The 22,121-nt window shown below is 32.8% G+C and overlaps 8 protein-coding genes across 9 annotated transcripts; 5 read left to right on the plus strand and 3 right to left on the minus strand.

The window, feature by feature from the left end:
* Positions 1–48: 48 nt before the first annotated feature.
* On the plus strand, positions 49–1,986 carry LOC113799409 (replication protein A 70 kDa DNA-binding subunit-like). Its single transcript, XM_027350030.2, has one exon. It carries the CDS (start codon positions 165–167, stop codon positions 1,965–1,967), a length of 1,803 nt encoding a protein of 600 aa, XP_027205831.2. The 5' UTR covers positions 49–164; the 3' UTR covers positions 1,968–1,986.
* Positions 1,960–2,839, minus strand: p24-1 (transmembrane emp24 domain-containing protein). The gene is made up of 2 exons (XM_027350041.2): positions 2,417–2,839; positions 1,960–2,359 (listed from the first exon to the last, which is right to left on the minus strand). The coding sequence occupies exons 1-2, from the start codon at positions 2,837–2,839 to the stop codon at positions 2,129–2,131; spliced, it is 654 nt and encodes a 217-aa protein (XP_027205842.1). The 3' UTR covers positions 1,960–2,128.
* Positions 2,840–3,215: 376 nt separating this feature from the next.
* Sec24CD (COPII coat complex component secretory 24CD) lies at positions 3,216–7,266 on the plus strand. The gene is made up of 7 exons (XM_027350023.2): positions 3,216–5,743; positions 5,800–5,960; positions 6,016–6,154; positions 6,210–6,520; positions 6,578–6,787; positions 6,847–7,031; positions 7,095–7,266. Exons 1-7 carry the CDS (start codon positions 3,421–3,423, stop codon positions 7,165–7,167), a joined length of 3,402 nt encoding a protein of 1,133 aa, XP_027205824.2. The 5' UTR covers positions 3,216–3,420; the 3' UTR covers positions 7,168–7,266.
* On the minus strand, positions 7,201–9,864 carry Sap-r (prosaposin). The gene is made up of 9 exons (XM_027350032.2): positions 9,674–9,864; positions 9,415–9,577; positions 9,202–9,353; positions 9,075–9,122; positions 8,796–9,017; positions 7,814–8,734; positions 7,668–7,748; positions 7,499–7,609; positions 7,201–7,400 (listed from the first exon to the last, which is right to left on the minus strand). The coding sequence occupies exons 2-9, from the start codon at positions 9,461–9,463 to the stop codon at positions 7,353–7,355; spliced, it is 1,632 nt and encodes a 543-aa protein (XP_027205833.1). The 5' UTR covers positions 9,464–9,577; positions 9,674–9,864; the 3' UTR covers positions 7,201–7,352.
* Positions 9,865–10,278: 414 nt separating this feature from the next.
* Positions 10,279–11,479, plus strand: LOC113799417 (max-like protein X). The gene has a single exon (XM_027350040.2). The coding sequence runs from the start codon at positions 10,695–10,697 to the stop codon at positions 11,397–11,399; it is 705 nt and encodes a 234-aa protein (XP_027205841.1). The 5' UTR covers positions 10,279–10,694; the 3' UTR covers positions 11,400–11,479.
* A 243-nt stretch (positions 11,480–11,722) lies between these two features.
* Positions 11,723–14,130, plus strand: LOC113799412 (pyruvate kinase PKM-like). 2 transcript variants are annotated; one of them, XM_075820685.1, is made up of 5 exons: positions 11,723–11,872; positions 12,144–12,426; positions 12,488–12,622; positions 12,682–13,482; positions 13,544–14,130. In XM_075820685.1, the coding sequence occupies exons 2-5, from the start codon at positions 12,208–12,210 to the stop codon at positions 13,925–13,927; spliced, it is 1,539 nt and encodes a 512-aa protein (XP_075676800.1). In that variant the 5' UTR covers positions 11,723–11,872; positions 12,144–12,207; the 3' UTR covers positions 13,928–14,130. The 2 variants fall into 2 exon arrangements, with proteins under 2 accessions (XP_075676800.1, XP_027205835.1); XM_027350034.2 differs by lacking the exon at positions 11,723–11,872 and adding an exon at positions 11,914–12,067.
* Positions 14,119–17,948, minus strand: LOC113799404 (uncharacterized). Its single transcript, XM_027350024.2, has 3 exons — positions 17,332–17,948; positions 16,901–17,260; positions 14,119–16,844 (listed from the first exon to the last, which is right to left on the minus strand). The coding sequence occupies exons 1-3, from the start codon at positions 17,556–17,558 to the stop codon at positions 14,450–14,452; spliced, it is 2,982 nt and encodes a 993-aa protein (XP_027205825.1). The 5' UTR covers positions 17,559–17,948; the 3' UTR covers positions 14,119–14,449.
* A 1,343-nt stretch (positions 17,949–19,291) lies between these two features.
* LOC113799410 (uncharacterized) lies at positions 19,292–22,114 on the plus strand. Its single transcript, XM_027350031.2, has 3 exons — positions 19,292–19,651; positions 19,709–21,550; positions 21,604–22,114. Exon 2 carries the CDS (start codon positions 19,784–19,786, stop codon positions 21,485–21,487), a length of 1,704 nt encoding a protein of 567 aa, XP_027205832.1. The 5' UTR covers positions 19,292–19,651; positions 19,709–19,783; the 3' UTR covers positions 21,488–21,550; positions 21,604–22,114.
* The last annotated feature ends 7 nt before the right edge of the window (positions 22,115–22,121 follow it).

Below are 22,121 nucleotides of genomic sequence, written 5' to 3' on the forward strand. Positions count from 1 at the left end.
TCAACTAATTCTTATTTTCCACATGGAAATTTTTCTGGGAACAAAGAAGCCATTTGAAAAATAGTTACGAAAAGTTTCCAGAATTTTACTAATAATACAAATTATGGTTTTTTGCTTGTTGCTTCCGCATTTTAATTTCGAATTTGAGTGAATAACAACCGAAAATGTCAGAAAACAACGTATATTTGAGTTGGGGTATTCTAAACATCATCCTGGAAAATCGTAATGAAACTTTTCAACCAGTATTGCAAATATTATGCAGCAGAGAAATGTCATCAAGTAAAAAAATTCGTCTAGCCCTATACGATGGTCGTATCGTTTGGAAGCATTGTATCGTCATAAACGATGAACTGAACGAACGATTCCATCAAGAATTGCTCGTACCATTTACTGTCATACGCATCGAAAAATATCAGTTGGCAGCGAAAAACGACGATGCTTTGATATTATTGATCGAAAATTTATCTATCATCAAAAATGGCAATAATGTTAATCGGAGATTAGTTAAAAGTTCAAGAGAATCACAAGAATTGGATGATACTTCTGATTCGAAAAGTTTATCTACCATACCTAAAGTTTCTGGATTACCGACAAAATCAGATTCGAGCAATATTGCTATTGTGAAGCCTAATTCTGTCAGTCAAGATTCATCATTGAATTTCTTAATCGATCCACAATTGATTTGTCCAATTAATGTACTAACACCGTTTTATCGTACTTGGATAATACGTGCTTGGGTAATGAATAAGTCATCACTTCGTTCATTCGCCAATGGACGAATATTTCATTTTGATGTTCATGATCAAAGCGGTGAGATACGCATCACTTGTTTCAACGAAGAATGTAATCGTTATTACAATCTTATCCAAAATAATAAATGCTATTTCGTTGGAAAAGGAACAGTTAGATTTTCTTCAAACGAAAAATTTAATAATATTCACAATGATTACGATATCTCTTTAAATAAATCCAGTTTTATTCATCCATGTCCATTAGAACCTGGTCTAAAACCACCAAAAATCCGTTATAAATTTGTGAAACTTGCAACTATAGCCAATCTAGATAAACGTTCTGTGATCGATGTAATTGCAATAATTCATTCAGTAGATAATACAAGAACCGCGTATCAACCACGTTACCAGAAATTTGTACACAAACGAAAGTTGACCATTGTTGATGATTCAAAAACTAAAACAATTCTTATTTTGCATGAAGATCATGCGAAAAATTTTAATGGAATACCTGGTCAAGTAATCGCTGTCAGAGGTGCTGTTGTAATTGAAAATCAAGGCAAAATGCTTTCTACATTCGCTTTACCTTTGATTGAACCTGATTTACCTGAAACTGATTTGTTGAAGAATTGGTATCAAGCTTTGAGCCAACAAGAACAGCAACAGTTTTTATCGCTTTGCCCATCTACAGATCAAAAAATCAATAGGCCAATTCAATTCACTTTTATCGGCCATTTTGTTCAGAAGATCAGGCTTGAAAAAATACTATATTCGAACATTCGCTGTAAAATTAAAAGTCTAAATCGCCCAGAAAATCATTTCTACAAATCATGCCCTTGTTGTTCAAAAAAATTATCCGATGAAAATAATATAAACTATTGTATTCATTGTAATTTTACATTCAACGAATTTAAATGGCGCATGATACTCAGCATGGAGATTGCCGACTGGTCCGATTCTGTTTGGGTAGTCGCTTTTCATGATCAATGCGAAATACTATTAGATAAATCCGTCGAAGAATTGGCTCATTTATATCAAGAAAATCCTTGTTGCTATAGGCAATTATTGTCGCAAAAGTTATTGTTCCGTACGATCAGTATTCAAATCATATCCCGTACGGAATTGTATGATGAAGAACCTCGTATACGACATACCGTAGCATCGATCTTACCCGACAAAAAATTCATTTATGATACCATAAAATCAATTGAATTTCTCAAAAATAATATCGATTAAAATTTGTTTATATAATATATTAATCCATTGTATATATGTTCAGGTGTTTAAAAAAAATATTGTATTTACAATTACAATAAATGTATGAAGATATGATTAATATTAAATTTTGCATGTATAAAAAAAACTATTCAGGCAATAATTGTGATATATTGAACGGATTATGTTGCGGCTATCGCTGAGCGTCGTTCGGTGAAAAAATTCTTCAAAATCATCACTTGTCCAACACCGATGATAAGTACGACACATGTTTCAAACAACGACCAAGTCATCACTCGAGTATTTAATTCTTCGGCACGTTTACGACCTTTAGCCTCATTAAGCCTGTAATGTTTCTGGTGATCCATAATGGTGTTGAGATTTTCATGAATATTTGCAGCTGATTGTTCAATCTGAAAAAATATGAATGAAAATGTTTACATAGGCAAAAGTGGATATTAAATGCTTACTCTTGTCATAACAGATACGTGTTGCATACCGGGTAAAGGTGCTTCTTCACCAACTTGAAAATCAAAATAAATCAATTTATGACTGAATGTTGAGAATTCATTGCTGAAACAAATTGTATAAGTTCCAGTTTGTGCCGGTGTCCATTTAAAAGTATCGAATTGTTTTTTATGGCCTTCGTATAAAACTTCACCACGTGGCCCGGTTAATTTCATATCAACATCGTATTTACCTCCGGTGACCACTTGAAATTCAACTGTAGACTCTATTCCTTGACGAATATCTTCGTGGAAACATTGCTTTGCATTATCGGGTAGTTCGAATGTCAATTCAACGGCCAAACTGAGCCGACAAATTATTGATAATACGAGGATATGACAGCAACAGACTAGCATATGAGTACCATGACCGAATTGAGTCTTCATTTTTTGAGGGAATAAAGGAAATTGTTCTTTAATTTGCTGACCAAATCAATATTTTTTGAATAAAAAAATGATAAACAAAAATTATTTTTATTGACTTTATGACAATCAGATTAAGCCGTGACAACACAAAAGATACGTGGCATTCACGAAAGATTTTTTTTTACTGCTTTGAATAGTTTTAGCTTGCCAATTAATTCAGCTGATGACAGTATGAATACGTCAAGTTTTAGAAAATTGCCACGCTAACGACCTCAATGAATGATCCGAAAAATTTGGATTTCCGAAAAAATTTTTCAATCAATATAACACGTCATATTTACTGAAATATTTCTCGGTGAAGAGAAAAGAGTCCTTATTGGCTTTAAGTTATTAAATTACAGACAAACTTGTTCAAAAGTCTCACACTGGCATTTTGTTATTTGTTTGTATGTTTTTCCACGTCGGCATTTACAGTGTTTTATCAAATAACAAAAAAAAATTATTCTTTTATCAATGAAAAATATTCTTGTTTGATTTTTTTTTATTATTTCGAAATTTCATCAAGCTACAAATATTTGTGAATTAGAAAAAAACAAATCAAAATGGATCCACAAGTTCGACAGACAAATCCAATGATGATGAATTATCCTCAACCGCAATGGACCCAACATCAACAACCAATATCTCCAAATCAACCATATTATCAACAATATCAACAGCAGCAATTTACTGATAATTCAACTTCAGGACCTCCACCACCTCCTCAAATGAATGAAATGGTATCCAAATCACAATCAAGTGATCAAGATGGAGCGCTTACCAATCAAATGTCAAATCTATCATTGAATAATCGTCAACCATCGCAACAAAATGATTCATTAAAATCCAATTTTCAGAATGGCCAGAATGTTACATTGTCATCATCTTCATCTTATGCTAATCAATATCCCACGTCAAATAGTGGTCCTTTATATTCAAATTCTCAGATACAACAGCAACCCACATTGGCTCCAAATTCATTCAACTACAATAATCAACCATCACAGCAACAAGAATTTCGGCAACAGCCACCACCACCACCACCACCAATACCTGCTGCTAATGTTTCTGGAAATTGGAATCAGAATCCGATCAAAACAACCAATCAACAACAACAACAACAACCAGTTGTCCCTTCTTTGCCGCTTACATCAACTGCGACTGGCTATCAAAGCAATAACGCTTATGATGGCCAACAGCAACAAAACGGAAATCTACCACCAAATTATCCACAACCTTCGCAAAATATGTATCAGCAACAGAATTCATATCCGCCACCACCGCCGCAAATGGGTGGTCAGCAACAATCAATGACTCCTGTCAATCATCAATATAGTTCTCCATACGGTATGCCAACCAATCGATACGGCACTACACCTTCAAGTCCTACTGGCTATGGATCGATGAGTCCAAATACCAGTCCATTCAATCAACAACCACAGCAAGCTCAAAATAAACTTGATCCAGATGCTATGCCTAGTGTTGTACAAGTGATTCTTGAAGATAAAGTAAAATACGAGACAAATAGTCCAGTGCTGTTCACGACAACAGTTCCGGCTAGTGTTCCTCCATTGGTCACTACTATAATGGAAAATGAGAATCAAATCATACAAGACGGTGGCTGTGCCAGTCCGTTATTTATGCGACCGACCATCTATCAGGTGCCTATATCGGATGATATTATAAAAACCACTGACATTCCATTCGGTGTTTTGATCAAACCATTTGATGATCAAGAAGTCGATAGGAAAATTTATGTGCCTATCAGTCCAAGCGAAATTGTACGCTGTAATCGTTGTAAAGCATATATGAATCCTTATAATCGTTTTATCGATGGCGGTCGTCGATTTCAATGTTCTCTTTGTCATCATGTGACCGAAGTTCCGCAAACTTATTTTGCCAATCTCGATCACAATGGACATCGATTAGACCGACAGCAACGACCTGAATTATGTCTTGGATCGTATGAATTTCTAGCCACAGAGGAATATTGCCATAACGGTGTGCAGAATAATCGTCGTCCACATTTGATTTTTGCTTGTGAATTGACTGAAGCATCTAAACCAATATTAAACATATTGGCTGCAAATTTAGTTGAAATTATTAAAAATTTTCCTCATGATTTAGGATATCCGGAATCAATGCCACCCATGTTTGGCTTTATTACGTACAATTCAAAAATACAGATCTATGATATTGTGAATAATGGCCATGCTCATGTCATTTGTGACCTAACAACACCATTCGCTCCACTCAACACTTTCTTGGTTGATCCATTGATCCATATGGATAAAATTGAAAAATTTTTTGAACGATTACCACAATTATACGATAATGAACAAATGGACATGCAGACAATTTTAGGACCTGTAATTGAGGCCGCATTGATGAGCACACAAGTTGATGTGAACAACTGGATTAATAAGAATATTGTTAATAAAGTTGTGAATACTGGTAGTGGCGATCAACAATCTTCTCCCAATGATACGATACCGTGTGGAAAAATTTATCTATTTCATAGTACATTGCCAACGTATGGTAGCGATTCTGATACACCTGGTCGTTTGAAACAAAAATGGACAAATACTGTTGATGAATTACGTAAACTTATGGGCAGTGATAAAGAGAAAACAATCCTTAGCCCATTGACGAATAAATACTATATCGAACTTGGCCAAAAATGTGTCACCGATTATGCAACCGGCGTCGAATTATTTCTTTTCCCTCCCCCGAATGGATTTTTGGACGTTGCTACATTAGGCGAATTGGTCCGATTAAGCGGAACTGGATCCATTTACAAATTTTACAATGATTTTTCTGATACATTTTTAAAAGATCTAAAATATTCACTTTATTCGTCATTTGCATTCGAATGCGTTCTAAAAAGTTTGTATCTTATTTTTATATTTGAATTTGTGTTATTTTTTTCTTTGATTACACAGTTCGAACATCGACCGGTATTCGACCCAATGATTATTATGGTTATTTTTATTCACGTTCTCCAAGTGATGTTGAATGTGCGGCTATCAATACGACGACAAACATAGCTGTAGAATTTAAATATGATGATAAATTGACCGAAGATGAGCACGTTGTTATTCAGGTTAGTTTATTTAAATTTCTTTTTCAATGTTTTTACTGATTGTGTAAAATTCTAGTCAGCAATATTATATACATCATTATCTGGACAACGGCGTGTTCGTATTCATAATATTGCATTAGCATCTTGTACACAAATTAGCGATCTTTATCGTAATGCTTGTTGTGATTCAATCATAAATATTTTGGCTCGAATGGGTTTGTATTCATTGATAATGATTTTGTTTGACCATAATTATCGTTCTTTTTACAGCTGTCAATCCACTTCGAAACGGAGATAAAACGATTCAACAAACCAAAGAAGCCATTGTTGGTCGTGTTATAAACATATTAACTGCATATCGTAAACATTGTTCACAACCCGGTACATCGCTTGGTCAACTAATTTTGCCCGAAGCACTGAAAATACTTCCCATGTATATATGTGGTCTATTGAAATGTGATGCCATTGATGGTGGTCCGGAAACAAATCCAGATGATAAAGCCTATGCCCAACTTAAAATGTTGGGATCTTTCATATCGTTGAGTCAAGTATTTTTATATCCAAAACTTTATAAAATAGAGGTTTGTTTAAATTTGTTATAAATAATTTCAATGTCTATAATACGCTTTTTACTCTAGTATGAAAGTGAATCCGAGACCGATACCTTAAAATATTCACAAATTCGTTGTTCGGCCTATAAACTCACATCAGCTGCCTTATCATATGTGCTTGAAAATGGCTTTTATGTAATGATTTACATAACAACAAATGGTTGCAATAATGTTAAATTTTTAAATGGTGTTTTCGGTCCCAATGTCGATTCGGCTACAAAAATCAAAACAGAATTGGTAAGTTGGATTATCATAAAGCAATGACATATTTCACTGAGCTATTTTTTTTTGTTTAGCCATTGCCAAATCTTTTGACAGGTGAATCCCAATTTATGCATCGTTTAATCAAAAAGATGGAAACCGAACGAAAATGTTCATACAAAATATTTATCATAAGACAAGGAATTGATAAAACCGAATCAGTTTTCCGTAGTTTTCTATATGAAGATCAAAAAATCATAACCAGGCAGGCCGGTGATAGGTAAACGAAATGAAATATTATGGAATTCAAATTTTAAATAATTTTATTCTTTTTTCTCAACAGTAAACTCGAAGGCCTTAGCTATGTTGATCTTTTATGTCATCTGCACAAGGAAATTCGTGCCCAACTCAATTGAATCAAATAAAGATAAAGCAAAAAAAAACAATGATTAATTTATATCAAAAGCGATTGATCTTTTTATTTTCTAAATTAAAAATATATTGTGCATTATAAATTTGATTGTTATCAATTTTATGATATTGAAAAATGATGCAACAAAGATGAATTTTTTTTTGTGGCCATTGTACACACAACTCATATTTAATTATTGTCTGAATTCCAAACCTTTTGATGGCAATATTTGAAGGCCTAAATTTTTAGGATTAACAAAAGATTTGATGAAATGTGAAAAAATAAAAAAAATGTTATGATTTTTTTTTGAAAAAATAAAATAATACGAGACTTACATTACAGGAATTAGCATGTGTAACACTATGGCACCAATATGATGGACCATATGTGCATTTATGACCACCGAGCATATGAATTTTGCCCGGTGTTAAACAAATGTCGACCGACTATTTAAAAAAGGTAATTTTCAGTAAGCTTATAATTGATATCTATCGAAAGAATTACCTCGCATATTTTTTCCGGATTATCATAACGATCTAACATGTCCAGGAAATATGGAGCGAATGTTTTTATTAAAAGTGCACACTGCGATATAAATGAAATCGAATGATTGCCATGTAAAATTAGAGAAAATATAAGTTTTAACTTACATCTACTTGATGTGATTGTGGCAAACGTGAACAACCTCGTTGAATGATACGATCAATATCAAGATCATTATACGATCCATCGGCCAAATCTTTGACAACTTCTTTACAAATCTGACATCGATCATGCGATAATGGTGTAATTACATGAATTTTAGCTCTTTTGCATAATTTTAATTCTTTGAAACATAACATATCCGGATTGAAAATATCCTGTGCAATCGTTTGCATTATGATCGGTCCATATTGATCGACAAATGCCTGACAATTACTTTTAGTAATGACAAACGACATTTTATCACAAAGATGATTTTTGATAAAGTTTTCGATTTGCTCTTCGGTTTGATAATCGTAGATTTCGTTCTGAATAAAATGAGCAATTAATTCACATTCTGTGCATAGGGCATTTCCATTCAATCGATGTTGTTCATTAATGAGAGCTCCGTTAAGATAATCATTTAAATTTTGATTACCACAAAGACCGGCTAATAAACATGCAGTATCGGAATCGATATCTTGTGACAAAATCTGTATCAACTGATTGGCATAATCAGTGACAACCTTTTGACAATTAGCACGATCTTTTTGAGGGAATAGTTCACAAACTTCGGTCAAGACATTGATAATCTGCTCATCGGTTGCATTGTCTTGCAGCTGTCGTTGAATGATTTTGACAATTTTTTTGCATATCATGCAAGTTGGTGTTTCACGACCAATTGTTTCTTTTGGATAAGCTAACGACATGTTTACTGGCATTATATTGATCATATCAGAAGCGGATGGCAATCGGATAGAGTTTTCTTTTTTCAATGGGCCAGTCATCTTTGGACAAACGCGTAACGATTTGCAAAGATTTCCAGGAACGAAATCTTCTTTCATATATTGGAATAACATATCGATATATTCATCGACCATGCTAAGACACTGGTTAGAATAAATGAGAATCATTAACTAGAATTATCGAATATGAAAATTTCATACAAACCTCTTGTTCAAAACTTTTGAGATAATGACAAGCGTCTTCGAAATGTACTTTTAGTTCCATTTCTGTGGCCGAACCAGTCATTAATTCTTTGATTTTTTCATTGACATAGATGCAAAATTTGCAATCAACATCATCATTAACAAAAAAATCATCGAATTCTCGCACACCATCATCAAGAGAATCTTTGCAAGCTTTGATATCGTAGCAAATTTTATCCTTATTCTGGAAATCAAATGAATCGGCTAAATGTTCAACCCAAAACAGTCATAAACTACTTACCCATCGTTGATTTAAAAAATCAACGAATGCATGCACAGTTTTGTTACACTGACCATCATACAAATGCAATAAAAGGGATCATTATATATAATACTATAGTAAATTATCATTTCTAATGGTTACATACAAAACTTTGTTTTGGTAGTTCGCTATAATCTGAACATAATTTACTCATTGAATCATATAATTCGTCATTCATATTGTGGGTGAGATTCGAGATGAAATTTGACCATTTTTGACAAGCGTTACAGGCATCATTGGAACGAAATGCATTGGTTTCTATAGAAAGATTTATTTTAAAAAAAATAGAACTTTGAAAATGAGAAAATCGTATGCTTACGATTTAAACCAATGCAAACGGCAACAATTGTTAAAATTATGAATCGCATTCTGTGAGAATACGAGAAATCTATTGTTGAAGTAATTGATACCAATATTAATGACGACTTAATTTAATTTAATTTTATGTTATTAAATGTGTTTATTCTTATCGAATAATCACGCTAAAAAGAAAATGAACAAAAGAAAATGAAAGAAAAAATATGTTTAAATATTTAGCCTAGAAATAGAAACAAAAGTAAAAGATTGAAATTGATTACATTTTAGTGACGACTTTGAATATGTAACGCAAATATCCGAATGAATATATTAAATGTTCTAGCCTATGGACTTTATTTATTGCCTCAAATAGAAAAACTTCAAATTGAAACTATAATTGAACTATCCTTAAGATCGAATGATATTTTCGATAATATTTTAGATGTTCACCACTATAGTATACCACTGCCTTGTTGTTTAGGATTTGATGCGCATAATTCAATCACTAATTGATTACATTCGATGTTATCATTAATTCAAATCAAATATTCAAATCATAACAATCTCCGTTGGACAACTAAATTATTGTCTAAATTCTATAGATTATGATCATGTTTTGCTTTCGTTACCAAAACCAAGGTTTTGTTTGATTTAGCCATTTTTTTGGTAAACAAATAAATAAACAAAAAACAAGCATTGAAATATGAGATATTAAATGTCGTACATGACAATTATCGGGTTTTTGCCATCATAAGACATATTAGCTCATTTTGTTTGAAAATAATTGAAGTAAAAAAATAAATCAACATTCCAATCAATCGAACAAACAACAACTTAGTAAACTGAGAAAGTGCAATGCATCTTAATGCATATCTGAATCACATCAGCTGCTGTTTTCATTGGTTCCAATGAAGATTTTGAATTACAACCAAAATCGACAAAAGTTTTGATTAATAGAGTTTTGATCATTGCTATGATCATCATTGTGTATCAATGGCAATGTTGATAAGCGCGATCATGTAGTTGTTGATGATGATGATGCGTTTGCTTTTTTTTCGCTGCTAAAACTCCATTAAATCTTTTTTATCTGCTGGGTGGAATGCGTATATAGTATCAACTCGGGATGTTGTCATTCTTGTTGTTGCTAATATTGGTGACAACAAAATAAAAATCTCAATATATCGCCAGCTTTAAAACTATGAAAAACTATCTTTACATTCGAATTGTATCAGTCAAAAAAGGTGTCGATTGAAAATGAATTCACATTCAATTTGAATTGCTATAGAATTCTATACACATGAAATGTCTATAACAAACAACAATCCAAACGACCTAACATCCATGGACACCAGCGATGATGATGATAGTGATCAAAAATCGAGCAACAATAGCTATAAGGAACGTCGCCGTGAAGCACATACCCAAGCGGAACAAAAACGTCGTGATGCAATCAAAAAAGGTTATGAAGATCTTCAATTGCTGGTGCCTACCTGTACACAACAAGATGCTGTTTCCTCATATAAGCTAAGCAAAGCAGCTATTCTTCAAAGAAGTATCGAATATATTCAAACATTACAACAACAAAAACATAAACGGGAAAAGGAACTTCAAATATTGCGGAAAGAAGTACTTGGATTGGAGATAATGAAAAATAATTATGAACAAATGGTTATTCAGCATCAACATAATCAGCAGCAGCAACAACAACAACAACAACAACAGCAAACTTCGCAACAAAGACAACAATCATCATCACAGATTTCGCCAAATCTGATGAATTATAATGCTAATAATGGAAATTCAATGATTTCAGACGAAATGAAATTTGAAATATTCAAAACTTTATGTGATAGCCTTTTCTTATCTTTTGATGATTCAGTTAATGTTGGCAACTTCAACCGATTGTCTTCCTGTACGATCCGTTGGCTGGAGGATCAATGTCAACCTCGAAATCTGCAACAGATTATGGCGCAGATTTTAGAACAGCTTAAAACCCAAATCAATTGACCGTCAATTGTTTTTATTATTATTAATATTACAATATTTTATTAATTTTGTTTTTGTAATAAAGAATTTTTTTGTTTGAATTTTTTCGAAAAATCTTTAAGACATTATGAATTATTGTAAAATTTTCAATTATTGCTCTTCTAATTATATGGCATAAGGGCCATTTGCTTTTTAATAAATGAAATTTTTACATTTTTGAATTTAAAAAATCATATTTTTCTATTCTGTTACGTAATAAGAATATGGTATTTTGATACCGTTATTACCAGAATCGATGCACCAGTTTTTCACGCAGAATCCTCAAAATGAGCAAAATGTTGACCTTCATGATTCTGTTGCATTCTTTTTTTTTGTTGTAAAAACATCATCGAATTATTCGGATGCATAATATTGGCAAAGTGACATTCATTCGAATGACTTAATTCCTCTTATTATCTAAGAAAAAAAAATCTCATCTCTCCTGTTAAGCTACTGTAAGTATTACGTAATGGTCAAAAGTTCGATAAAATCAAAGCAATTAGAATTGTTATAGTTGTTTGTTGCCCGTTATTTCTTGCCATGTTCCCCTATAAAATTGGTCGATCGGTTAGAATAATTTCTGTTTACCAATCTTATTTTCAAAAACGGCTTATATTTCGGAAAATTAATATCATGACTTCCCTAATAAAGTGAATGTTTTTTTTGATAATGATTCTGCTTGTTAATGTCATTTTTGTTATGTTTTTTTATTACATTTATTCACAGGAAACCGACACAAAAATCGAGCTCATCAAACAAACAAATCAAACCAAGTGTTCCTAACAAAAATATGTTACCTGTATTGGATTTTCAAACACGGGCCATCCAAGCCGATTGTCGACTGGATAATCTTTGTGCTTTGGATATTGATTCAAAACCGATGAATTTTCGTCTAAGTGGTATTGTATGCACGATTGGACCCGCTACACGAGAGGTACCGAAATTGGTTGAACTAATAAAATGTGGCATGACCATCGCGCGAATGAATTTTTCTCATGGAACACACGAGGTTCAAACAACAACGACAAACATTTTCAAATATTTTTTGAATTTTATTTTATTTTTAACAGTATCATCTTGGCACCATCAAAAATGTTCGAGAAGCAGCTAAAATAGTTGGTCAAGAGCTAAACATATCCAACCTACCTATTGCTATTGCTTTAGATACAAAAGGTCCGGAAATTCGAACTGGCCTTCTTGAGGGAGTAAGTTATTTAAAAAAATATCTATGTTCATATTTCATTAACAATCCATTCGAAAATAGGGTCCTTCAGCTGAAATAGAATTAATGAAAGGAAAAACAATAAAAGTGACAACAAACGATGAATTTAAAGAGAAATGTTCAGTTGAAAATTTATATTTAGATTACAAGAACATTGTGAAAGTTGTTTCTAAAGGAAGTCATGTATTTGTTGATGATGGTCTCATATCACTCCGAGTACTAGAAATTGGTAGTGATTATTTAAAATGCGAAATCGAAAATGGTGGTATGTTGGGCTCGAAAAAAGGTGTTAATCTTCCCGGTGCATTAGTGGATTTGCCTGCCGTATCGGAAAAAGATAAACAAGATCTTATTCTGGGTTGTCAGAATAATGTAGACATGATATTTGCATCGTTTATTCGTAATGGTGATGGTGTGAAAGAAATTCGACAAATTCTAAAGGAACATAATAGTGAATACATTAAAATTATTTCAAAAGTGGAAAATCACGAAGGTGTGAAAAAAATAGATGATGTTATTCGAGAAAGTGATGGTATCATGGTTGCTCGTGGCGATATGGGCATTGAAATTCCAGCAGAGAAAGTATTTCTCGCCCAAAAGATGATGATAGCCAAATGTAACATTTTGGGCAAACCTGTTATCTGTGCAACGCAAATGTTAGAAAGTATGACCAAGAAACCACGACCAACACGAGCTGAAGTATCGGATGTAGCAAATGCTATACTTGATGGAAGCGATTGCGTTATGCTTTCGGGTGAAACAGCTAAAGGTGATTATCCAGCTGTAACGGTCGCAACAATGGCAGCCGTCACTCTCGAAGCCGAAACAGCTATTCACTCTAAGGTAAACAAACAAACAATTTTTTAGAATCTCATTTTGAACCTAATAACTCAAATCTTGATAGCAACTGTTTGTGGAACTTTGTGCAAAAACTCCCGTACCAACGGATACAGCTACAGCATTGGCCATAGCAACAGTAGATGCAGCACTAAAATCGAATATTGTTGCCATAATAGTTGTTACCAGCACAGGACGTTTAGCACATCTCATATCAAAATATCGTCCGCGTTGTCCAATCATTGCTGTTATTGGTGATGCACGTATAGCTCGACAGGCACAATTATATCGTGGCATTATACCATATATTCAAGCTGAACAGAATCCTGATGATTGCAGTAGAGATGTTCAGGCAGGTATACAATTAGGCAAACAAATGAATATATTACGACAAGGTGATCCGATCATTATAGTCAGTGGATCAACAATGCGAATCACTCAAGTTGAGTGAGAAAAAAAAATTATTCTTTTTACCCATTAAAACATTCCTTTTGTGGGTGATTTCAAAAAAAGTTTGAATTTTAGTCGATATTTTTATTTTATAGTCATTTATTTATTTCTTAGCTTGTTTGTTTGTTTTTTTTGTGAATCCAATCTCAAATTCCAAAGCTTGAAAAAGAAAAATAAGAATAAAAACCTGTATTGCACAAACAATTCCATAATTGTTTTAATAAGAATTTTATCAATGATGATTATATCAATCAAAAGAATCAAGAAAAAATTTCAAAAAAAACTTAAAAAAATAAATTATCATTGACAATAAAATATCTTCAAATAGATCCCAAAAAAAGGCTATAAGAGAATGAGTGACAAACAAAACCGGAAATAAGCACAGAAGTACAATATGGAAATTTGTTTTTTGTTTTCATACATGCATTAATAAATGAGTGAATGTAATTTTAACAAAGATTAAAACAGAATTTGAAAGAAAAAGAAATACATTATCATTTTTAAAATTTTCGTTTGTGTTTGACTAGAACCGAGACATGTTTTTCATGTTTAAATTAGTTTGTTGTCGAAAACCGTTACTTCCACCAGTAATCGTTTGACCTGATGATATTTGATGATGATTTTGGCTATTTTTATTCAACACTGGTATCATTGATGAAATTCGCCGTGATGGTACTGGTATAGCCGTCGATGATGTTGAAGCTGCTGATGAATGTTGTCGATGCAAAGTAGTTGGTCGTTTTAATATAATTTTTGAATTTTTCATTGTCTGTACATTGGCCGATGTAGTTTTTCTATTATTATTACTACGTGTATTCGAATGTTTTTTGGAATTGAGAATTTTATTATGATGATTTCGTTCCAAGTTCTCTGACTTTTGGTAATTTGGTTCATCGTTAATATTGGTTTGTCGCTGGGAATGAGATTTAGTTTTATGAACGTTGTTTCGTCTGTTGCTGTGGCCATCCGAAGCAATTTTTTCATTATTGCTAGTGATTGTAGCTGTATCGGCTGATGAGGAATGCGTGGATGAATATTCATCCAATTTCGATAAAAATGATAATAATTTCTTAAAACTAGTTGATGATGAAAGTAATTCCCAATTAAGATTTGGTGGTGGCTTTTGTGCATGAGGAGAGGATTGTTGTGATGATGAAGTGGCCATCGATGGTGAATGGCAAGCCGAATGACAGCAACATGCATTGTAACAGGCAATGGGATTAGATTGATGTCGACCACTATGATGATGAACAGTTGGTGGTAAATGTGGTAATGGATAATAAGTTCCGGAAAAACCTGGAACCATCGAAGAAGGTGGTGGAGTATTGAATGGCATTGTTTGACAATTAGGCATTGTTTGACTACGGGTCATAAATGAATGAAAATCATATTCACCACGATTTGATTGGTATGGCTGTTCTGTTGTTGGATTTATATTATAATTTTTATCCTCATTGAAATATACGTTCTGATTGTAATTATTGTATTGATGTTCTTGTAATGAATATCGTTTATTGCGATTCATAATATTTTGACGCATAGATTGTGGTCGCATGCGAACACCATTTTGAAATAATCTATGATTATTCGGCATCATTGTTTTGATTGGAATCGGAATATTTTTAGCTATTCTATCACTTTGACCAGGATTTTCATCTTTTTCTGATGATGAATTTTGATTCAATTTTAATAAATTATTCTGTTCAATAAATTCACGAAAATCGTCAGGTAATAATAAATTAAGTGAATCCCAATCTTTTATATGACTTAGATCTTGATTCAATAATGTTTCGTAATCGGTATAGGATTTTGGTCGACATTTTCGCCTAGATGACATATTTGTATGTGTTCGCATCTTTACATTGCTGATTTCGGGTGTAGCTATTTTGACTGGTTCATGCTTGACAGGTGATAAGTAGACAGCATGATTTTCTGGATGAAAAATTTCCTGTAGAAAACTTAGATCTGGCAACGAATAATTAGGATAATAAACGAGTACAGGAGCCTCCTTCATTATTTCCGATTCATCATCATCGAATGATGCCTGTACTTCTTTATCCTGAAATAGATCAGGAAATTGTGTTGCCATTGATCTAGTTTTTTTCGCACAACCACTACTATCCGTTTCACTGATATTAAGAAACGGGTTTGTTGCGACCATCCGCTGTCTATGCTGATGTTTGCGTTTACTGTAAACATCACCATTTGTAGCTGCGGATGAGGAAGTTGTTGTTGTCGATGCAAACGATGTTGTATTGGATGATGTCGATCCAACATATCGGATGTTGCTATTATTATTGTTATTATTCATCATCAAAGGCGATTGTTGTTGTTTGCTACTGTTACCACTTAAATTTAATGATCGCAATTTTTTGCTGAGATCAAGAACATGTAATGGCAATTCATTTGAATCGATTGTATTTAAACTAGTGTTGGTCGTACTATCTAAACCTTCATTTTCTATAGAATTTCCATGATTATTATTGTTGCTACTCAATCGGAATAAATTATCAAATTTAGAGGGCACGTCATTATTGTTCGTGATGTTGTTGTTATTTTTCTTATCGTATATTAGACTTGATATCATGGAATTTTCACCTGAATTGACAGATTGCTTGTTCTGTATAAACATTTTGACCAATGTGCCTGGTGATTGAAGATTAGATGAATCATTCATCATCAACGGCAATGGTGATTGTTGAAACGGATTAGTTGATGTAGATCCGTGCATTTGCGAATCGATCATGGCGATCTTATATTTAGTTCTGTCATTTTTTTCGGCGCATTTTTGAATCAATTCAGTATTGATTTCATCATTATCAATACTTATATCCAGACTATCTATTGATAGAGCTGTATCTTTTGAATGTATAGGTGGTTGAAGATGATTCGTAAAGGAACTGATTGAATCGACAATTCTAAAAATTAGAAAAAAAATCCTGTTGAAAATGTGAAATAATTTTCAGAAAAATACCTTAGAGTATCGTCGTTCGACGCATTCATCATTGAGTGTTGATTAAAAGGAATCTTTCGAATATCTTCACTTTTAAATGTTTCTATATCAATCTGAGCTAGATGTATATCAAAAGTATTATTATTATTGATCAAAAATTGTGATGATGATGAAGAGGATGTGGATGAAGATTCATTTGGTGGATTTTTATGATGGCGATGTCGATGACGGCAATTCTTCGAATTGCGATCATCACTAACATTATTTAAAACATTGGGATTAACATTAGCATCAGAACCGGATGAATTTAAAGTGAATGAAATTTCTGAATTTTGTAGGTTTGCATCAGCATTCATTGTTTTGCGACAAATGTTGTTATCACTAGAATAATATTATTAGTTAGGTTAGAATAAAAATATCTTTAGAAATTTTATAAAAATTAATTATTTTACCAAGTAGCATGATAGATATCCATAACGCGGTACCAATGCAGTTCATCATTTATCGATGATGATAGAGTTTGTTGACTAGTATTGGTATTCGAAGATGCTGGTTGTTGATGTGTAATGTTCAAATCCATTTCAGTCGATTGATCGATCAAAATCCTATGAAAGTTTGACTGATCTGGAATCTTATTTTCGGTTTCAGGAACATCATCAGCAACAACGCAGCTATCCATTATTTTTGATTATTACCCGAATCGTTCACCATCGATTATCAATAAAATTATTTTTCATTCGCTTTACGATAACGATGATGACGTTATCAAAGTAATATTGGAAACAAAAGTTTTTCAATGAACATTTCTAAAAATCAAAAATTTTGATTCAGATTTTGTTGTTGTCGTTTCATTTTCATTAATCATTCATAAAACTATCACTTAAAATCATTAATATGATGATTATTATAATTGCAGTACATTGGTCGATTCAACGATATTGGTGATCAGAATTTTTTATTTTGCTTTTCTTGTTTCCAAATACGAGAATGCAACAAACGAAGTAAAAGCACGTCTATCAGCAACAAAATTCGAGCCAAAAGCTCAACTCGACAATTTTGGCTGCAGCAGCAATTTCTTTTAAAATCTTTCATTATAAATGCAATATTTGTGTGTAGATCATGCCATCACATAATCATTGCAGCAACATTTCGTTGGATACAATCCAATGAAAAATCCAGATGCAGCAGTCATTTAGACATCATTGTTGTATACGCGTATGTTTTATGCGGTTCTACATTTTTATATATAGTCTTGTTCCAATTGGAACATACATTTATTCATTGATACAATGGAAAAACGGGCGGCGGTTTTCTTCATCGATATGTGTGTGTGGGCACCACCACTACCTCGATAATTAAAATTAGTTGAGCTTCCGCCGCCTCGATTTTTTTTTTTTTGTTCCTAATAGCGCTTACTCATCAATTCCTTGTTTGGTCTATTTAATTGCATATAGTAGTAGAGGACTATGATCTTATTTAGGAGGAAAATATTTGAAAAGATTATCCAATGGATAATCGTTCAGCGCATGTATTTCATGCATGAAAGCTAAACAAAATAACAACAACAAAAAAAAATGACAACCGGTATCCTTTACTTTGTCGAATACGATTCTTTTAGTAAAGCTATGTTCATTATTAAAATCATTTTGAATTGAATTTGATAACTTCAATCGATATGAGTGTCATGATCATGGAAGTCGTCATCAAGCATTTATTATTCTTTTTGATAATCAATCAATAAGAAAAAAAACCAGAAGCCAGAACGTCTCATGAAACTATGACTCATTCTTTTTTTTTGAATCGTATATTTTCATGAGTTACGATAATTGAGAAAATAAAAATAAAAAAAAATTACGGCCATCACAATCATATAGTGATGATGGTGACAATAGAATAGCCTAAAATACTCATAAAAATTTGTGTAACCAAAATCTATAGCTCATAATATTTTGAAAATCCAAAATGCTCTAAAATAGGGTAATCCATCATTAAACACTTCGAGAATCAAACACACACCCACATTAGCTAATTATATATATTCGTGACATAATGTCACCCATTTATTTATATTTATGGGAAAAAAATGATTTTATCATCATCTATTAACTCTTTGAAAATATATTGAACAGAATTATTTAATTTCGTAAAATTTTTTTGTCCACGAATTGTATTGGATAAATTTCAAAAAAAAAAAAGAAAAGAAAAAGATATTCGACAGCGTCGAATCCAAAAAGATCAACACAAGACGACATAAGAGTATTGTATTTGGTGTTCTTTTTTTTTTTTTTTTTTGATTTGGTCGGTCCTAACGTATATGTGTGGCATTTAAGTGTGTTTGTATTTGTGTTTGTATTGAGCTGATTCAAATGAATTACGACTGCTATTTTTGCTATTTATGTTATTAGATGGCTGGATTTTGGTTATTTTCTCTCGCTCATGAGTATATTTGTGTGTGTGTGAATGACTGTTTTTTTTATCTTTTCTGATCTTGATGAAATATTGAAATATCTATTGTTGAAAGAGATTATCAACCGAAAAAAAACAGGACACTCAAAAATTCTGAAACTAAAATTCTCTTGTTAATTTTTTGTTTATTATTTTTTGTTTAGTTTTTTGTTTCTTTTTCGATTTTGTTTTTTTTTCAATTGATTTTAATTTGTTATTCTTTTTGTATGCGAAAAAAAGGTTTCAAAATGCATTGAGAAAAAATTGAAAACAAAATCGAGATTTTTTTTTATTGAACGAAATCAGTTTTGGTTTTCATGAAATACGGTTAGTGTTGATTGGTTATTTTTGATTTTTTTTTCACTAACAATATTTTATTCGCAGGTTATTTTTTCCTGATTTGATTAATGTGATCAAAACTGTCTGTATTTGTTTTTTTGTTTCGAATTGCTTGATTGAATGGATTCTTCCAATCCAAATATAAAAAACAATACGACCACAACATTTATTGTTGATAATCAATCGCTCAATGGTAATTCGTCCTTTCATCATTACAACAATAATTCTCTTTATCATCAACAACAAAATTTATCATCAATGAATCAAACAAGCGGCAATAATATTAATAATAATAGTAACGGCCAGATTTTGGTACCGTCGCAGACTACAACGGCAGCCAATACCATAGCCACTGGTACAACAACGGCTAACGCCGAAAATCCGAAAACTTTATACGTGGGCAATTTAGATTCATCCATCAATGAAACTTTTATACATACATTATTCGCACCTTTTGGCCATATCAATGGATTGAAATTGATAACTGATAATCAAAACGATCTATATTGTTTTATCGAATATGAGGATCATTCTTCCGCAGCGACAGCCATCTTGACTATGAACAAACGCTTGTGTTTAGATCGAGAAATGAAAGTCAATTGGGCTTCAAATTCCAGTGGTGCTAGTGGCCAAAAAACCGATACATCGAAGCATTTTCATATATTCGTTGGTGATCTTAGTCCGGAAATTGAAACACAACAATTACGAGAAGCTTTCACAGTTTTCGGTGAGATATCAGATTGTCGTGTTGTTCGTGATTCACATACATTCAAATCCAAAGGCTACGGGTTTGTATCTTTTGTTAAGCGGCAAGATGCTGAGAATGCCATTGCTGGAATGAATGGCCAATGGCTAGGTCATCGGCCTATACGCACAAATTGGGCAACAAGAAAAATGACTTCATTAAAAGGTTCCAGCGGAGGAGGAATTGGTAGTGTTGGTATTAGTAGCAATGATAATAACATGGTGATTGGACCTAATGTCAATAATCGTACAATGAAATATGATGAAGTTTTCAATTCATCTAGCATTACTAATTGTACAGTTTATTGCGGTGGCATAATAAATGGACTAACAGAAGAATTGATGCAAAAAACATTTTGTCGTTTCGGTACGATTCAAGAGATTCGTGTCTTCAAAGAAAAAGGTTATGCATTCATCAAGTTTACCTGTAAAGAAGCAGCTACAAATGCAATCGTTATGATGAACAATCAAGAAATATTAGGACAAACTGTCAAATGTTCCTGGGGTAAAGAGACAAATGATGCTGTCTCATTGATGGGAATGCCGACAACCACTTCGAATTTAAATGCGGCTGCGGTAGCAGCAGCAGTCGCCGCACAAGCAAATTTAGCAGCTGCAGCTGCAACAACACCTTTGATTTATCCATACGGGCATCATACTCATCCTCAGCAACAATTGTCTTATTGGTATCAACCGACAGCGTTTCAAACTGCTGCTGCTATTCATGCTGGTCATCCACAAGCGACACCTGCATCGCAACATCCATCATCGGTTGCGGCTGCAACTAATCATCACCATCATCATCATCCGCATCATCAGACCCAATATACCACCGTCCAAACTACTCCTACCGGTCTTCAATATCCATATAATCAACATCATCAATATTATTCTTCAATGGCAGCAGCCGTAGCAGCTGGCCAAACGCCTAGTGCTGCCGCTGGATTCAATACATCACCAATGGCCATACCAATATCTGCTGCTTGGACAACCCAACCACCCCTAGCAAGTACATTGACCAATAATTCATCATCAGCAGCTTCTGGTTATCCAACGATTCAAGGATATCAGGCTCAATGAACAGCAAAAAAAACTTAATTAAAAATATGGAAGCCATAATCAATTAGACTACACAGCAACACAGTAGGAAATTTCTTGTATTATAATTTTTCTATACTGATTTATATTTGTTGCAGAGTACGATGGATATTAATCGATGTCCTCAAAACTAAAAATTACCTTGTGTCCGATATATCAGAATTTGATCACGCATCAGTAATTAATTAATTAATCGACAATGGAATTCGATCAAATCTTTCAAACTGGTGATAATTCCATCTTTTTTATTCTTTATATGGTAATATAAATTAAATTTTGTAACCGAATCAATTGAATCAAAAATGTCAACGATCTTTATATTGATTCATTGATTGTTGTTGAAATGAAAACTGGCACTGCAAAGTGAATTTTTTTTCATGAAAAAAAACTAACAAAAATAATTGTGATCGAAACAAAACAAGAAATTTTTTTCGTGCATTTCTCTATTTACTCATCATCATTTGTTTGTCGCCATTTTTGCGGTGCTTAATTATCTGGATTTGTCGTCGACATTGAATATGTCCGCAAAGAATGCGCACATTTTTGTTTGTATAATATTTAGCAATGATGATAATGATTTGAATAATATATCAATTCTATTCAATATAATTTTATT

The sequence above is a fragment of the Dermatophagoides pteronyssinus genome, unplaced genomic scaffold (assembly GCF_027571235.1).
Source record: "Dermatophagoides pteronyssinus isolate colony J.1.1.1.1 unplaced genomic scaffold, Derpt_VIB-CSIC_2022.12 sq0007, whole genome shotgun sequence".
Lineage (NCBI taxonomy): Eukaryota > Metazoa > Arthropoda > Arachnida > Sarcoptiformes > Pyroglyphidae > Dermatophagoides > Dermatophagoides pteronyssinus.

Bases quoted from the DNA above. Each gene is read 5' to 3' on its own strand.
- LOC113799409 (XM_027350030.2), top strand. From the start codon at position 165: ATGTCAGAAAACAACGTATATTTGAGTTGGGGTATTCTAAACATCATC.
- p24-1 (XM_027350041.2), bottom strand. From the start codon at position 2,839: ATGAAGACTCAATTCGGTCATGGTACTCATATGCTAGTCTGTTGCTGT. The intron at 2,360-2,416 runs GTAAGCATTTAA...ATATTTTTTCAG, and splicing joins ACGTATCTGTTATGACAAGA to ATTGAACAATCAGCTGCAAA.
- Sec24CD (XM_027350023.2), top strand. From the start codon at position 3,421: ATGGATCCACAAGTTCGACAGACAAATCCAATGATGATGAATTATCCT. The intron at 5,744-5,799 runs GTTTGTATCTTA...TTGATTACACAG, and splicing joins ATTCGAATGCGTTCTAAAAA to TTCGAACATCGACCGGTATT. The intron at 6,521-6,577 runs GTTTGTTTAAAT...TTTTTACTCTAG, and splicing joins CAAAACTTTATAAAATAGAG to TATGAAAGTGAATCCGAGAC.
- Sap-r (XM_027350032.2), bottom strand. From the start codon at position 9,463: ATGCGATTCATAATTTTAACAATTGTTGCCGTTTGCATTGGTTTAAAT. The intron at 8,735-8,795 runs GTTTGTATGAAA...TATTCTAACCAG, and splicing joins TCAAAAGTTTTGAACAAGAG to TGTCTTAGCATGGTCGATGA. The intron at 7,749-7,813 runs GTAAGTTAAAAC...TTTATATCGCAG, and splicing joins CACAATCACATCAAGTAGAT to TGTGCACTTTTAATAAAAAC.
- LOC113799417 (XM_027350040.2), top strand. From the start codon at position 10,695: ATGTCTATAACAAACAACAATCCAAACGACCTAACATCCATGGACACC.
- LOC113799412 (XM_027350034.2), top strand. From the start codon at position 11,958: ATGTTCCCCTATAAAATTGGTCGATCGGTTAGAATAATTTCTGTTTAC. The intron at 12,068-12,143 runs GTGAATGTTTTT...ATTTATTCACAG, and splicing joins ATCATGACTTCCCTAATAAA to GAAACCGACACAAAAATCGA. The intron at 13,483-13,543 runs GTAAACAAACAA...AAATCTTGATAG, and splicing joins AAACAGCTATTCACTCTAAG to CAACTGTTTGTGGAACTTTG.
- LOC113799404 (XM_027350024.2), bottom strand. From the start codon at position 17,558: ATGGATAGCTGCGTTGTTGCTGATGATGTTCCTGAAACCGAAAATAAG. The intron at 17,261-17,331 runs GTAAAATAATTA...ATATTATTCTAG, and splicing joins GATATCTATCATGCTACTTG to TGATAACAACATTTGTCGCA. The intron at 16,845-16,900 runs GTATTTTTCTGA...TCTAATTTTTAG, and splicing joins TCGAACGACGATACTCTAAG to AATTGTCGATTCAATCAGTT.
- LOC113799410 (XM_027350031.2), top strand. From the start codon at position 19,784: ATGGATTCTTCCAATCCAAATATAAAAAACAATACGACCACAACATTT.